This window comes from Trichosurus vulpecula, chromosome 4 (genome assembly GCF_011100635.1).
Source record: "Trichosurus vulpecula isolate mTriVul1 chromosome 4, mTriVul1.pri, whole genome shotgun sequence".
Classification (NCBI taxonomy): domain Eukaryota; kingdom Metazoa; phylum Chordata; class Mammalia; order Diprotodontia; family Phalangeridae; genus Trichosurus; species Trichosurus vulpecula.
The window spans coordinates 427,325,294-427,339,560 of NC_050576.1; the positions used below are offsets into that span (position 1 = coordinate 427,325,294).

General features: G+C 40.1%; 2 protein-coding genes across 2 annotated transcripts in view; both read right to left on the reverse strand.

The window, feature by feature from the left end:
* Positions 1-9: 9 nt before the first annotated feature.
* LOC118847377 (dynein heavy chain 9, axonemal-like) overlaps positions 10-14,267 on the reverse strand; it is a 61,284-nt gene continuing 47,026 nt past the window's right edge. Inside the window, 2 exon segments of the mRNA XM_036755824.1 lie at positions 10-871; positions 9,017-9,406. Coding sequence (XP_036611719.1) covers positions 644-871; positions 9,017-9,406 — 618 coding nt within the window. The 3' untranslated portion in view covers positions 10-643.
* LOC118848386 (RNA-binding protein 42-like) lies at positions 2,230-3,523 on the reverse strand. Its single transcript, XM_036757250.1, is given in 2 exon segments — positions 2,230-3,256; positions 3,259-3,523. Coding segments are annotated over 2 exon segments (1,254 nt in total). The 3' UTR covers positions 2,230-2,267.

Below are 14,267 nucleotides of genomic sequence, written 5' to 3' on the forward strand. Positions count from 1 at the left end.
ATTCCCTTGTGTCCCCTATAACACTCAATAAACATTCATTGTTGATCTCTTTTGGTCTCACTGTGTTCACTTATATCATTGCTAATCTCAAATTTTGAGGAAGATAGTCAATTAAGAAGTTAGTAAATTGTGTCATGTTGAAGTCATGTTCTCCCTTCTGTCCATCTCTCTGATGAATTTGGGGAGTTCCTCGGGGATTCCAGAATGCTAGTAGGGTAGGTAAAGGGCATGAATTATTGTTATTTGCAGTGAGAAGGACAGTTAATTTGCTTCTAGGTTTATTCTCATTACCCACCCCAGAAATCTCTGAGGAGGTCAAGGAGCAGAGAGTAAAATAAGAGTAATGGTGCTCCAGAGACAAAGTTTTGAGTATTACATGTGGGTGAATAAATGGTCTGAAGTTGTATTCTTCTGACCTGTTTATTGAATGATCTGATTAGGGGTCTGATACTAGGACCGCCTTAGGAAATGCTTTCACTTTAGCAACTGAAGCCACAAATTCAATCCTTAGATCCATTTTAAACACCTGCTTCCCTTTCTCACCTTAGCCTATGGCCAAAGCAAGCTGCACAGTCAGCATAGTCTATTCCCTTAGGAAATTTCCAGCACAAGCCTCATTGCCTTCAAGAGCTTCTGGCAGAAGCTAAGCCTGCAAAAGCAAGGCCACACCAGCTGATACCCGTTTGGATGGGGCTTCTTTAGTTTTCAGACCAAATGTCCAGACATAAGTGGGTCCCCGCTGACGTGTCTTGTATACTGGACAGGGATAGGTACTTCGGTTGTCTTGCTTGTCCACAAGGACAGCTCTGATGAATATCACAGGCATGGGAGGAGTCAGATCCTTCAGCCTTGCCTCTGTAATGATTCCAGCCTGGGAAGAAGAGAACATAAGGATAGTCACGAAACTAATCCATCCCGATATCTGTCTTCCAGAGCCATCAAGGGTAAGATTGTGAGAGAAGGTATAAATATTTGCCCCGAGGTCATCCTATCTATCAATTTTATCTCACCGACATCTATCCATTCCTTTATTTCTACTGTTGCTACTCAAATACTGGCCTTCATTACTTTTCCACTAGACCAGAGGTTGTTAATCTATGGCCTTTAGGCCAAATGTGGCTCACCACTTGTTTTAGTATGGACTGGGAACTAAGAATGTTTGTTTTGTTTTGTTTTACATTTTAAAATACAGTGTAAATAGTTTGCTGATCCCTGTGCTAGACTGTTGCAATAACATAACCTCTTCCTGCCTCCATTTTCCATTCCTTCTAATTCATCCTACGTTGTTTTTATGCATACATCTAGCAAAGTTCTTTGCCTGAAACTCTTTAGATCCCCTATTAGCATATGAATTTGGAACTCTGTTGTCTGGCAGTCAGTGCCTGCCACAATCTAGACCCATGCTACCTTCCCAGCCTTTTTTCATATGATCACTGTCCATGGCCTCTGTATACCAACCAAACCAGACTACATGTTCTTATCTCCAAGTCTCAGCTGATCATATTTCATGTTTTCCTCTTCCCCAGCCCTGTGCCTCCCCTCTATCCTTTAAAGTCTTTGATCTTAAATATAACTTCCCCGATGAGATCTTTTCATAACTTTCCAGTCAGTGGTTACTTTTCTCCCTAGCACTTTATAATGTTTTCACTATGTAATAATTTGTGTCTTGTCCCATGGCTAGATTGTAAGGAGAGATACTGTCTTATCTAAACTTAGTATTTCCTCTATGAATAGAAAAATGTTCTGTACATATTTAGGTGCTTGATATTTGTTGAATCTTTTTTTAAAAGGTGGGAACACTACCTACTCTTTTCTTTCTGGGTCCATTATGGAATTATCATGTGTGAATTTACCTCTGCCTTTCAAAGACAGAAATTGTATCCAGCTTATACCATGAGGAAAAAAATCATTTTTATTAGACCAGTGTTACAGTTTCAGATTTGAAAGGCAACCTAATCCAACCGGCATTAGAAAATGAGTCCCTTTTACAACAACTAATCTTTGTTTAAAGGCTTCCAGTCATTATGAGGTATTCTCATTTTAAGAAGTTTTTCCTTACATCAAGCCTAAATTTTCTTCTTTGCAACTTCCACAGAACTTCTGGTTCTGCTCCCTGGGGCCAAAGTGAACAAGTCTGATCCCTTTCCCACACAGCCTTTTTTTTTTTTTTTTTTTAGAGTGTCTGATGGAAAGAATTCAAATTTATTCAGATTGAAGACAGGGGCAAGGTCATCACAGGGGATAAAGGGGAATCTTGGGGGTCTGGGCTATCTAAGCCCTAGTTTCTTCTCCTTCTGCTTCTTCCGAACAACATCCAGGTTGCGGTCCTTCCACATGCTCTTTCGAAGCTTGATGGGGCAAGAGCACACATACTTTCCATTCATCTCCCTCATGGCGCGCACATAGTCACTGGGGTCCTTGAAACTGACAAAGCCGTAACCCTTGGTCTTGCCTGTGCGCTTATCCCAGATAACTTTGGCCTTGAGGAAGGAGGGAAATCGGCTGAAGGCTCTGGCCAAAATGTCATCATTCACCGCATTGCCCAGGTCCCCACAGAAGATCCGGAAGTCATCTGCATCCCACTCCAGGAGTCTGGGGTCTTCCCAACTGCTCCCAGCTGCTGTTCGGATGCAACGTTTTAGCTTCTCTGGCTTCCCTTTCTTCTTGTCCTCACCCAAAGGCTCTGGGACCTCGAGGGCCATGAGTCCCGGGGGTGGCTGAGGCTCAGGCTGGGGCTGGGGCAGAGGCCTGAGGGACAGGAGCTCAGGGATTCGCAGAGGTGGAAGCAGGCCCTGAACGACTTCCAGGGGTAGAGGCAGGGGCTCAGGCTCAGGCAAGGGCATGGTCAAGGGCAGGGGGAGGCTGGGCCCAATGACTGCAGCGGCTCCTGGGCCCCCCACAGCTGCACCCGCTTCTTCCAGCCCTGCAGCCGCAGCAGCTGCCACAGCTACAGCAGCAGCTTCTTCCTTCTCTTTCAGGCCCAGGCCCAGGCCCAAGCCTAGTTCCCGAGGGGCTGGAGGCTCCTCTGGAGGAGGCCTCAGGGTTGCCATTGTGCCAAGTGGGGGTCCTGGTGCCCAGGCCATTGGTGGCAACATCATAGGAGGTCCGCGGGGACCAGGCAGGGGAGGCCCAATCAGGGCCTGATGTGGGGGCCGAAGAGCCATGGGGCGTGGGCCACCTGCCGCCTGGCGAAGGAACATGGCATCTCCTCCAGGACCCACAAAGGGGCCAGGGGGACCTACAATGGGAGCAATGCCTGGGCCTCCAGGCTCTGTTGGACCTGCTGGTAGGTGTTGGTGGCAATGATTGGGCGGATCACAGGTGCAGGTTCCACAGCTGGCACAACTGGGGCTGGAATCCCAGATATTGGGGCTCCCAAGACTTCCTGCTCAAACAGCACCATCTCTGCCTCCATCTCTCTCAGTCGCTTCTCGCTGCTCTTCCCGGGCATGCCAGGCCGTGGGCCCGAAGGCAAAGCTCCCCCCGTACCCGGGAGTCCCGGGGGCGGCCCTGTCCCGGCCATCGTCGTCTCCACAGCCGCTTCCGCCGCGGGCGCACACCGATGACCCCCACACAGCCTTTTAAAGTACTTGTGAGAGCTGTTGGTTCTCTTGATCCATCTCTTCTTCAGGCTAAACATTCCTAGTTCCTTCAGTCCTTGCTCAGAAAAGTCACGCGGCTAGATAATCCCTTTTAGTTTGGTGAACCAAACTGCATGTTTTTCATGCTTCTACATGTGAATGGTTTTAAAAATATTGCCAAGGTTCTTAGAGAACCTTTTGTGCAGAGCAGCAGATTAGGTCAGTGTTTTAAGGAAGCACCCTAATGTGACTAAAGATTCTTTTGCTAGGTTGTAGCTCATTGTTTTTCATCCTGTAAATATTTCCTCCTGTTATGAAGGGAAAGGGGCCTCTGAGCAAAGCAAATCCTCTGGGAAGCTGATATGGGTGGGTGAGCGAGGCAAAGCCTAAGTTCATCATGATGAAGGTGGAGGCTAGAGGAAGGGAGACTAGAACCGCAACCCTGGTGGATAACTTCATGTGGTGGGAAAGCATTCAATAGCATATTGTTACTAGAAATAAAAGCCTATATTAATAGCATTTCTGTAGTTCCATCAGAGAATGGAACAACCACATTTGGTCTCAGCACATCAGTATCCAGTATGCTATATGAGTAAGGGAAAATGTCACTTAAAGGTATTGGGAACAGTGGCTGAATCTGACCTATTGAGGAAATATACAATTTTAAATCCACTTGGATGGTTTTTTCAGGTGTCTCAAAGGGGAAGATTCTGCCTCCCTCAATGGAAAGTCATAGATAGTTTTCCTTTCCAAAAGTTGATTAAGAAGACATCAACTACTGACCTATGTTCCTATGTTAAAGATCTTTATAAGATCTTTAAGAATGGTCTAGGGTATCTTTGATAAAATAGAAGGGAACAATGAGGCTTTTATAGACTACAGTAGAATGCATCTTAAGAGATAGAATAAAAGATAGTCCTGAGTAGAAAAAAGCATGACACAACAAAAAGGCCCTTCAACAAGGTGGGCCACATGTTGTTCAGTCATTCAATTGTGTCTTACTCTTCATGACCTCATTGATTACACTATCCGTGGTGTTTTCTTGGCAAAGATACTGGAGTAGTTTACCATTTCCTTTTCCAGTGGATTTTAAGGCAAAGGGATTAAGTGGCTTGCTTACAGCCGCACAGATAGTAAGTAAGTCCTAGTGCTTTATCTATTTAGCTACCTGGCTGCCTAGGCTCCATGCATATGTTAAAATTATGCAAGATTCCTTGAGAGATGCCAAGGTTCTTAGAGAACCTTTTGTATCAAGCAGGTACAAAACATGCTTAGCACAGGTGGTTGCTTCTTATGAAGGATATTCTGCATAAAGTCCAAATGGAAGATTGATTTTCTGTAGATGGTAAAATAAGGGTCTCTGTGGCTGTTTGTGGACAACATTGTCTTGATTGCACCAAGTCCTGGGATGTCACAGGGCCTTTTCAGTGAGATTCATGGCCACTCAGTATGAGCTGATCACATAGGAAAAAGCAAATGAGTGAAAAGTTATATTGCCAAGATGGTGATATACATTTGAATGAACAGCCTCTCAAATTAGTACCATCACTGCATTTCTTAGGAACTGAAAATAAACAGCCAGCTCTACCCAAAATAGTATAGGTAGAAAAATGGGCCAGATTAAATTGTGAAATGCTTTCATGTGAGTCCAAGCTGCTCACTGATGCAAGAAGTCCACCAATATTATCCTACTCACATTATGGTTGCATAGCATGGAGCATGGATTTTCCAAGAGTTTCCTTTAGATCATTTGCTATTTTCAGTGGAAAAATGCCTGGTGATTGGATTATATGTAGGCTACATTTATCAGTGATACATTGTGTTTAAGAAAAGTATAAAAGACATCAAAAAAGATGAGTTAGATATATGGTGATAAAGACAGCAGCACCTACAAGACAGTGATAATCCATTCAATGTTAAGACCCAGAAGGAGGCCTTTAGCATAGTGGGTAGACACTGGAACATTTATCGAATGTTCTGACTAAGAATTGCACAGGATGAGAGGACAGATGGGTTGTGATTTGTACTGGTTGATGCAGTTCCCTGTTGACATAGCATATCTGATTCCATCCTCTTTTCCAGGGTCTACTTAATTCTCACCTCTTTCTAGTTGCTCCCTCCACTGTACTCCAGTTGTGATCAAGCTCTCCATAGCATCCAACCTTTCCTTAAACACTCCTTTCTACTCCTTGACACAACAGAAACCTAGCTTCTTATGTTGACAGTTTGCCCCCCGAAACCCTGTCTAATGGAAATGATTTCTCTCATTGTCTCTAATGCATCTGGTAATGAGTACTTTCCTTGCTTTAGACCTTTGCTTTCTGATTCCCACAACTACTTACAACGTCTTTACCCGTGCTTTTCAATCAGTCTATTCAAGATAGATGGTATAGGGGAAATGACACAACATTTGGTGATGGAGAATGTGTGTTTCAATGTTGATTCTGCCATTTATTACAGGGGGAAATCACAGTTTGGGACACAATTTCTTTAGCTGCAAAGTGAACAGATTGGACTAGATGATCTTTAGGTCCCTTCTAGGTCTAATTCCTTATAGCCTAAAACAAGAGGCTCAGATAACTTCAGGGGCATATAGCTTCCACTTCAGTCAGGATCTGATTGCAAACAACACTCTGTCTCTAAATTGATATTCCTATGGGCTCTTTTCTCCATTATGGACTCAGTTGGCAAGGCATGATCAGCTTTAATGCTTTCTACAATCCTGCTGTGTTCTGCTTGAGTACCTGTAGCCCCCATAACAGTGATTCTTTCTTGGGCCATGTTATAATGTTTTTTATGAAATAAAAAGATGCATTTTTATTTGGCTTACTTCAGCCACAGTTAAAATTTTTTGGGTAAGATTTTATTGTTTTTGAGTTGTGTTTGACTCTTCATGACCTTGTGGACTATAAAATGCTATGGGATTTTCTTCGGAAAGAGGCTGGAGTGGTTTGCCATTTCCTTCTCCATCGGATTAAGGTAAATCAAAGTTAAGTGACTTATCCAGGGTCACATACCTATTAAGTGTCTGAGGTTGGATTTGAACTCAGGTCTTCCTGACTCCAGACCCAGTGCTCTATCCACTGAGCCACCTAGCTCCCTCTATAAGATTTCATTGTAACTTTGCTCAAAAAAACCCCAGTTTCTTTGTAAGCTGGCCTTTCAAAGAAGATAACTTCAAAAAATTAAAAACTTGGTTAATTTCACATATGTTTTGTTTAATTTTTATAGTAAACCAAAAGGAATTTTTCCCAGGATTATTTATTGTAGGGCAGTTAGGTTCCTTTAGTTTTATTCTGTAGTCTGTCTGGAATTCCCTATCTGTATTCAGTGTCTCATCTACAAGAAACAAACTACCTCTTTTTTTCTTCCTCCTGCCCAAATTTACATTTTCCTTTTTATCTCTTCTAAAGGCTAGCAGTGTGCCATACATATAGATGTTGTGTGAATTTCAGTTACTTAGGGAGGCAACCAGTTGGGAAAAAGGATACCACTAACAGGATACCTGAGGTGTTCCAGAAATACCATTAACCTATAAAATCCCTTACCAGCTCAAGGTACTAAGTTTGACTTCTGAGAAGGATTCCTTCTCCATACCTTCATCGGAGTGCCTTCTGCTCGTTTACAACCTTTCTTCCCTTCAGTGCCACTGTTGATTTTCATTTTAACAAAAATTCACATACTTTAAAATGTTATGGGCAGGTCTATAGAATTAATTTATTCCAAGTCCTATGCTTACCTTGTTGAGAGGTGTCATAGTATCATAATATTGGTTAACAGACTTGGGAAATGGAAATTTCTTTAACAATCAGTGACTACCTCTAACCCCTAATAGCATTCAGTAATATACTCTTCTCAGATCTTTGTAACTCCTTCCTTAGGAATTTCCTTGTGACTCTAGCAGCTTATGGCCTCCACTCAGTTAAGTTTTCTAAGATAGAATGCCTTCTCAACAAGTAGGGTCCAGTATACAATCTTAGAATTGTAGAGCTTTATCATAAAATTATGGTAGCAGGAAGTTGGGGGTTTTATAGAAGGGAAAACAGGCTTAGTCAAGGCCTTATTGGTTCCTACTATGTACCAGGCACCCTGCGAAGTGCTAAGGATACAAAGGAAGGACAAAAAACCCAACTCCTGCTCTCAAGGAACTCAAAGACTAATGGGGGAGACAATAAAACAACTAAATACGAACAAGAGTATAGCATGTCCCAAATATATTACTACAGTTTTAACCTTTAACTTTTGGGTCACTCTGTGTATAGGATAAATTGGGGATAATTACAGAAAACACTAAGATTAAGGAGGATCGGAAAAGGCTTCTTCTGGAAGGTGAGATTTTTTTTTTTTTTTTAGCAAGACTAGAAAGAAGCCAGGAGGTGGAGATGGGGAAGGAGAGAGTTGTAGGTATGGTAAATAAGTGCCTAAAGGGAAGGAAGATGTAAGACTGGAAAGTCTTGTAAGAAGTAAATAGACTGGAAGGGGCAAGGATGTGAAGAGCTTTAAAACAATTTATGTTTGATACTCAAAATTGTATGAAGCCTTTGGAGTTTATTGAATAAGGGCATGACATAGTCACATCTGTGCTTAAGGAAAATCAGTTTGACAGCTGAGTGGAGAGAGACTTAAGGCAAGTAAACCAGTGAACAGGTTATTTCAGTAGTCCAATTGTGAGGTGATGAGAGGACCTGCATCAGGGTGGTGGCAGTCAGAGGAGAAAGCATATATGAAATGCATCAAAGGCAGAACTAACAGGACTTAGGTGAAATAACTCATCCAAGGTCACACAGCTAGCATTTGGCAGAATCAGAATTTAGTACCAGGCATTCTGGCTCCTCATCCAATTTCTGATGCTTTTTTAATACTTTGTAGTCATTTCCTAATGACTCTCCCTACTCTAATAGAACCATCCTTTGCACAACTATTAAATTTTGCATTTTTTTTAGAGGAAATTGAGGTTAAATGACTTGTTCAGGATCACACAGCTAGTAAGTGTCTCAGGATTTGAACTCGGGTCCTACTGACTCCAGGGCTGGTGCTCTATCCACTTTGCCACCAAACTGCCCCTACACAACTGTTAAAAATAGATCAACATGTTGGCCATGTCTGACAAAGTCTCATTTTATATCCATACCCTTCCCCTGCTCCTAAACATTACTTCCCCAAGAAACTTCTGGCACTTTTTTTCAAATATATAGAGCAGTATAAAATGTAATGTAGACTGTCCTAAAGTCTGGAACTATCTACTTTCAATCATCAGTGGATCTTGTTTGGAAAGGTACTGCTATAAAGCCTTGTCTGACTTAGATAAGAAAGTTAAGATTGGCAAATTAGAGTGATCTGTTGTGAATATTTCTGATTCTTTTGCTGCACTTGAAGACATCAGAACCTCAAATGTATGTCATAAATAGTATTTTGATTAAGTCCCTAAATATTACCTGTGTATCCCAGCAGGCTCCTTCCATGAAGAGATGATGGATGTAGGCCCCTTCCTGAGGTGGGCTACTGAAATCTTCCCAGCTCTTCTTGGTCACTTCACATTGCAGGGTCATCTTATCCAGTGGCCACTCGTTCTTATGAGCCATAGACTGCATTATGGCTGTCAAAAATGACTGGGGATTAAAAAAGCCTGTGAGCCAGACAGCAGAGGGTAGGGCAAAGTCTCCCATCCATCTCTCCAGCTCTTTTATTCAGTTGAGCAGATCCACAAACCAACTTGCCAGGCCTGATGTTGATGGGTATGCTTTCTTGGCCCATGACTCTGGTACAGTATCCAGGTACAGAGCACTCTGTAAGCTCTCCATGTTGCTGGTCATGGTCAGCTCACCCTAAGGATAACACAGCCAGAAAATAAAGACAATGAGAAAGCATAGACAGGAGAAGGACAACGAGGTAGATTAATGCAGTGATTCTACTATAGGAAACCTTTGTCTTGGTTCTTGAGGATGTGTCATTTGCCATCACTTAGTAGATTTGGATTTTTGTGGTATGCCCTCTTAATTTAAAATTCCCTAATGCCTGCAACTATAGTAGTTGGTACCAGGTGAATGGTGATACCTGAAATGGTGCATAGACTTCTCATGCATTGATGAGATTAAAGTATATATATCTATATATAGTTTTTTGTTAAAAATAGAAAAAAAAACCATTAAAATAAATTACTTAAATATGTAGGCTCTAAGGTTTATAAAATGCTTTCCTTACAACAACCATGAGCACGAATATTTTAATTTCCATCTGAAAGATAATCTACCACAGTGTCTGTCCCATAGACACTTAAAAATGCCTTTTGATTGATTAATAAGGGAACCAGTTTCAGAAAGGTGAAAAGACTTATTCACACAGCTAGGAAAGGGTAGAGCCAGGGGTCTTTTATTCCAGATGCAGCACTCTTTCCCAACACCACACTGCCTAAAATATTTGGTTCATTGATAACATTCTGACTCAGTTTACTTTCTCTCTGCATTGATTTAAGGAGTCTCACTTTAGGATCAAATAAGACTGTTCAGACTTACAAATCATTCTTTTTCTGTACAAGAAGCAAAATACCCCATCAACTTTTGTAGTAACTCTCTTATTCTTTACTGTAGGTGTTCTCAAGCAACTTAGATGGTGAAAGTCCTCAAAAAGCAGGGCCTGTGGGAGCACATTGACAATCCTAATCATCCAGCTCTCCAAAATGTGGATTTTTAAGGTAGTCAACTTAGTCCATCTCTAACTTACCTCTCCCAATTGATCAATTCCATGAAGTTTTACAACTGGACTTAGCTAAAAAGTGCTGACAGTTTCCTTAAGAGGGGCAACCCACTCCCTTCCCTAAATTCTTTTTACTTTGTCCTTTGAACCTTATACTCCTGGAAGTACAAGTTACTCAAGGGGTGTGGCTGAATTATTTGGCTTACTATTAAATTGTAAATATTACTCTTCCTCTTTTAGGGATGAGTGGTGTAGGGATTTGTCCAAGACTATACAGTGCAAGTAAGTGACAAAGCCAGGGCTAGAATGTAGGTCTTTTATTTCTAAATCCAGTGCTTTTAGGAAGCCAGGCTACTCTAAAATTTCATATCTTCAATATTTAAACTATCAATTAGACTTAATTTAAACCAATGAGGGATCATATGAATCTTCCACTAGTGTCTTGTGATGTGGAGTTCCTCATTGTGATGTGGAGTTCCTAAAGGATATGCTAACAGAACACAAATTGTTAGGAAGACCTGAGTTCAAATCTTGCCTGACATTTACTAGCTTTGTGTCCCTGGGCAAATCACTTAAACTCTGTTTGCCTCAGTTTCTTCAAGTGTAAAATGGGGATAAGAATAGCACTTACCTGCCAGGTGTATTAAAAGGGTCGGATGAGATAACATTGGCAAAGTGCTTAGCACAGTGCCTGGCACAAAGATGCTTGTTTCTTTCCTAACCATATAGAAATGATAAACAAGTGCTGCATATCATAATCCAGACAAGAGTCTTTTTTACATTATTGGATTTTTCCTGGGTTGATAGCAGTCAATAAACAAAGGAAATCTTGTATTTTCTACATTTTTAGTCATTTATGATAATGGTAAAGACATGTTCTTCTTTGGAATACTTGAGAAAGCCTGCTTGTTTCCACCTAATACACTCATCAAAGAGGCCCTTAATGAGTGTGTAGATTATTCTCATCAAAATTTTTATTTTGTGTTTTGGTTATCAGATTCTACATTAGACTCTATGCATATGTAATATATGTATACACAAATATATATACACATATATGTCTGATAGACAAATAGATAAATTCTTTATATTGTCTAGTCATCTGGTTACCATAGTCTAGAAAACATACATACAAGCACACATCTTAGCTACTATAAATAAGTCATAGTTGTACCCAGAATTGAACAGAAGGAGGAAGGTGGGCTGGATTATCTTTGGGAAATTGCAAAATTCTTTTAGTCACCTCAAACTTTCCCCTGAAACAATTTGTTATATGGATGTGAGATGGGGAACACTATATCCTCCAAAGGAATTGAAAATAATCACCCAGGGGGTAATGCAAAGTAATGCAAAGGTGCATGGTGGATGTGAGCCTCTTAGAAACAGGGAATCATGAAGGAGAAATGGATGACAACAAAAGAGAGTCTGGTCACATGTTGAGAGTGAAAGATAACTGGCGGATAGCTCATAGCTCCAATGGTGTTCTTGTAATGTCAGAAAGAAGATCCCACGATACCAGGTAGACTCACCTGTTGGAGAATACGGACAAGAGTGACACAAGATGGGCAGAAATGGATGGCCGCAATCTGTGTCACTGGAGAGGGAGCGAGTTAGAAAGTCAAGAAAGCCTCAGACACGAACCATTTGCATTAAAAATTCTTTGTTCAGCATGATCAAAAGCTGCCCCAAGACTTTGCCTCTAGGCAAAAATTGCACAACAAATGTCAACACTGCACATTGATGTGCTACAACCCTCGCCACATTGAGAAGCATAGGAGAAAAGGTAGAGCTATCTAAGAATATTCCAAAGGAGAGGTGTAAAATACTACCACGGCAGAAGTGCCTTGTGAAAACTAGTGAAGAGTTCTGGAAAGACATTAGAAGATTACATTAATGCTGGTACAGTCAGTAGCAAACTTGAATACCATGTCACCCAATTAAGGGCAGCAACAATAATGAAACAAATAGAATCTGGGAAACAGAGATATATTACGAATTCTGGTACTTTTAAACAACAATCAAAAGCAAAAACCAAAGGTTAATGGAACATAAGGAGTCTGTAACATTGATTTAAACAAACAAAACAAAACAAACCACTTTAAACTATTGAGCCTTGAGCAACAAATGAGGTACAGAAGAGACAGAACTGAATGAGGACAAGGTAGAAAATTTCTTGTTATTATTTGTTCTTTGTTCTCAAAGACAACCATGACATCAGGGAGGTGATGCCATGACATGAAAGTGAATTGGATTTAAGTGAGGGAGGGCTGTTTATTGACCTAGAAATTAGGAAACAACTAGGAAGTCAAACGCAATATATATATATATATATATATATATATATATGGAAGTTGGACCAAATGTGAAACAGAAACCCCGTGTACCATTAAAAAAATGAATGATGAATGGTTAGGTCAAGGGAAGTGACTGAACTTCTTAGTGTTTCTGAAAAACTGGAAATGCTTGTATAAGATTCATAATTGGCTTAAATGTTTGACAGTGGTACATGAATTACTTGCAGATCACTCCACCAGCTTCCTCTCTAATGCAAGCTTGAGTCTATCTTTACAGAAGGCATCATTTTGTTATTAAAACATGAGAATACCAGTAGCCTTTAAAAATATAGACTAATTGCATGTTTATATACTTTATATAAAATATTCATTATCTGTATTGCTCAAAAATGCATAAACACACACAAAAATACACTGACCTAAGAAAACGGAACCAAGAAAAAATATAATATGACTTCAATAATTTAAACAATTGTAACAAAAATTTTGAGGAAAGACACTTTCCTCTTCTCAATAAAAAGGCAAAGACCATGGATTTGGAGTACAGTATACACTGTCAGATGGAATGATTGTGACAGTTATTTTTAGATATTTTCTTCAATATGGGGGAGATTATGGAGTTCACAAGGTGGTTGCATTAAGGGGAGATGACTAGGTTATCGGTATCAAAAGAAAAGGCAACAATAAAAGTTTAGATCTGAAAGTAAGTAAAAATATCTTGAATTGTGCATGTTACTTTATAGTTTTACTAGATATTAAGAATCAAAAAATCATATCCATGTATGTATATCTATCTAGGTTTCCTGTTTTAAAGAGTAAAGCACTTATTGTTCAGGCAAGGTTGGCTAAAATAGAAATAGAATGAGATTAAAATTGGTTAAAAATATTTGGATTTCTTCACTTGCTTTGTCCACGTGGTCAGATTGGGGAAATAATCTGGGAGCTAATTTCATCCTAGGATTAAATCATTCTATGAAATTGAAAAAATAGGTAAAAATTTCCAAATTTGATTTAAAAAGGAAGAACAATTACCAATATAAAAAATGAAAAAAGTGAATTCACAACCAATGAAGATGAAATGAAATCAATTATTAGCAGCCTTTCTTTGACACAAATGTGGTTTTAATACTGAAACCAATATGAGATTCAAAACAGAGAAAGAAAACTATAGACCGATTTCCCAAATGAATTTTGTTGCAAAACTTTTAAATAAAATAGAAGCAAAGAGATTATAGCAATATATCACACAAATATCCTATATTGTAACCAAGCTGCCACATAGTAATCAGTGTGGGGAAATTTTATTGAATTGTTTGAACCTAGCCCTGCGTGGCTAGGAAACTAGACCTGTTGCTTAGAGACAAGATTCATTTCATACTTAACTCAGGACCTAGGTTATGCTGACCACAAGCCCAGCCATATCTGAAGAATGATCAAAGGAGTATGAGTTTTCTCCCATTATGTATCTCAAGCATCCCATGAGTCTTGTTTGGAAACTGAATCTGTGCTGACAAGTCAGCTACTATTTCTTTGTTCCTTTTTCTGAATCCTATATAATGTGTAATTTACGGACACTCAGGGGAAGTGGACCAACCTTTTTTTTTGGTTCTCCCCTCTGTTGGATGATTTAATAAACTTGTAAATCATTGCAGTTTAGAAAACTGTTTTACTCAGCTAAGAAATTGGTGTCAGAAATGGG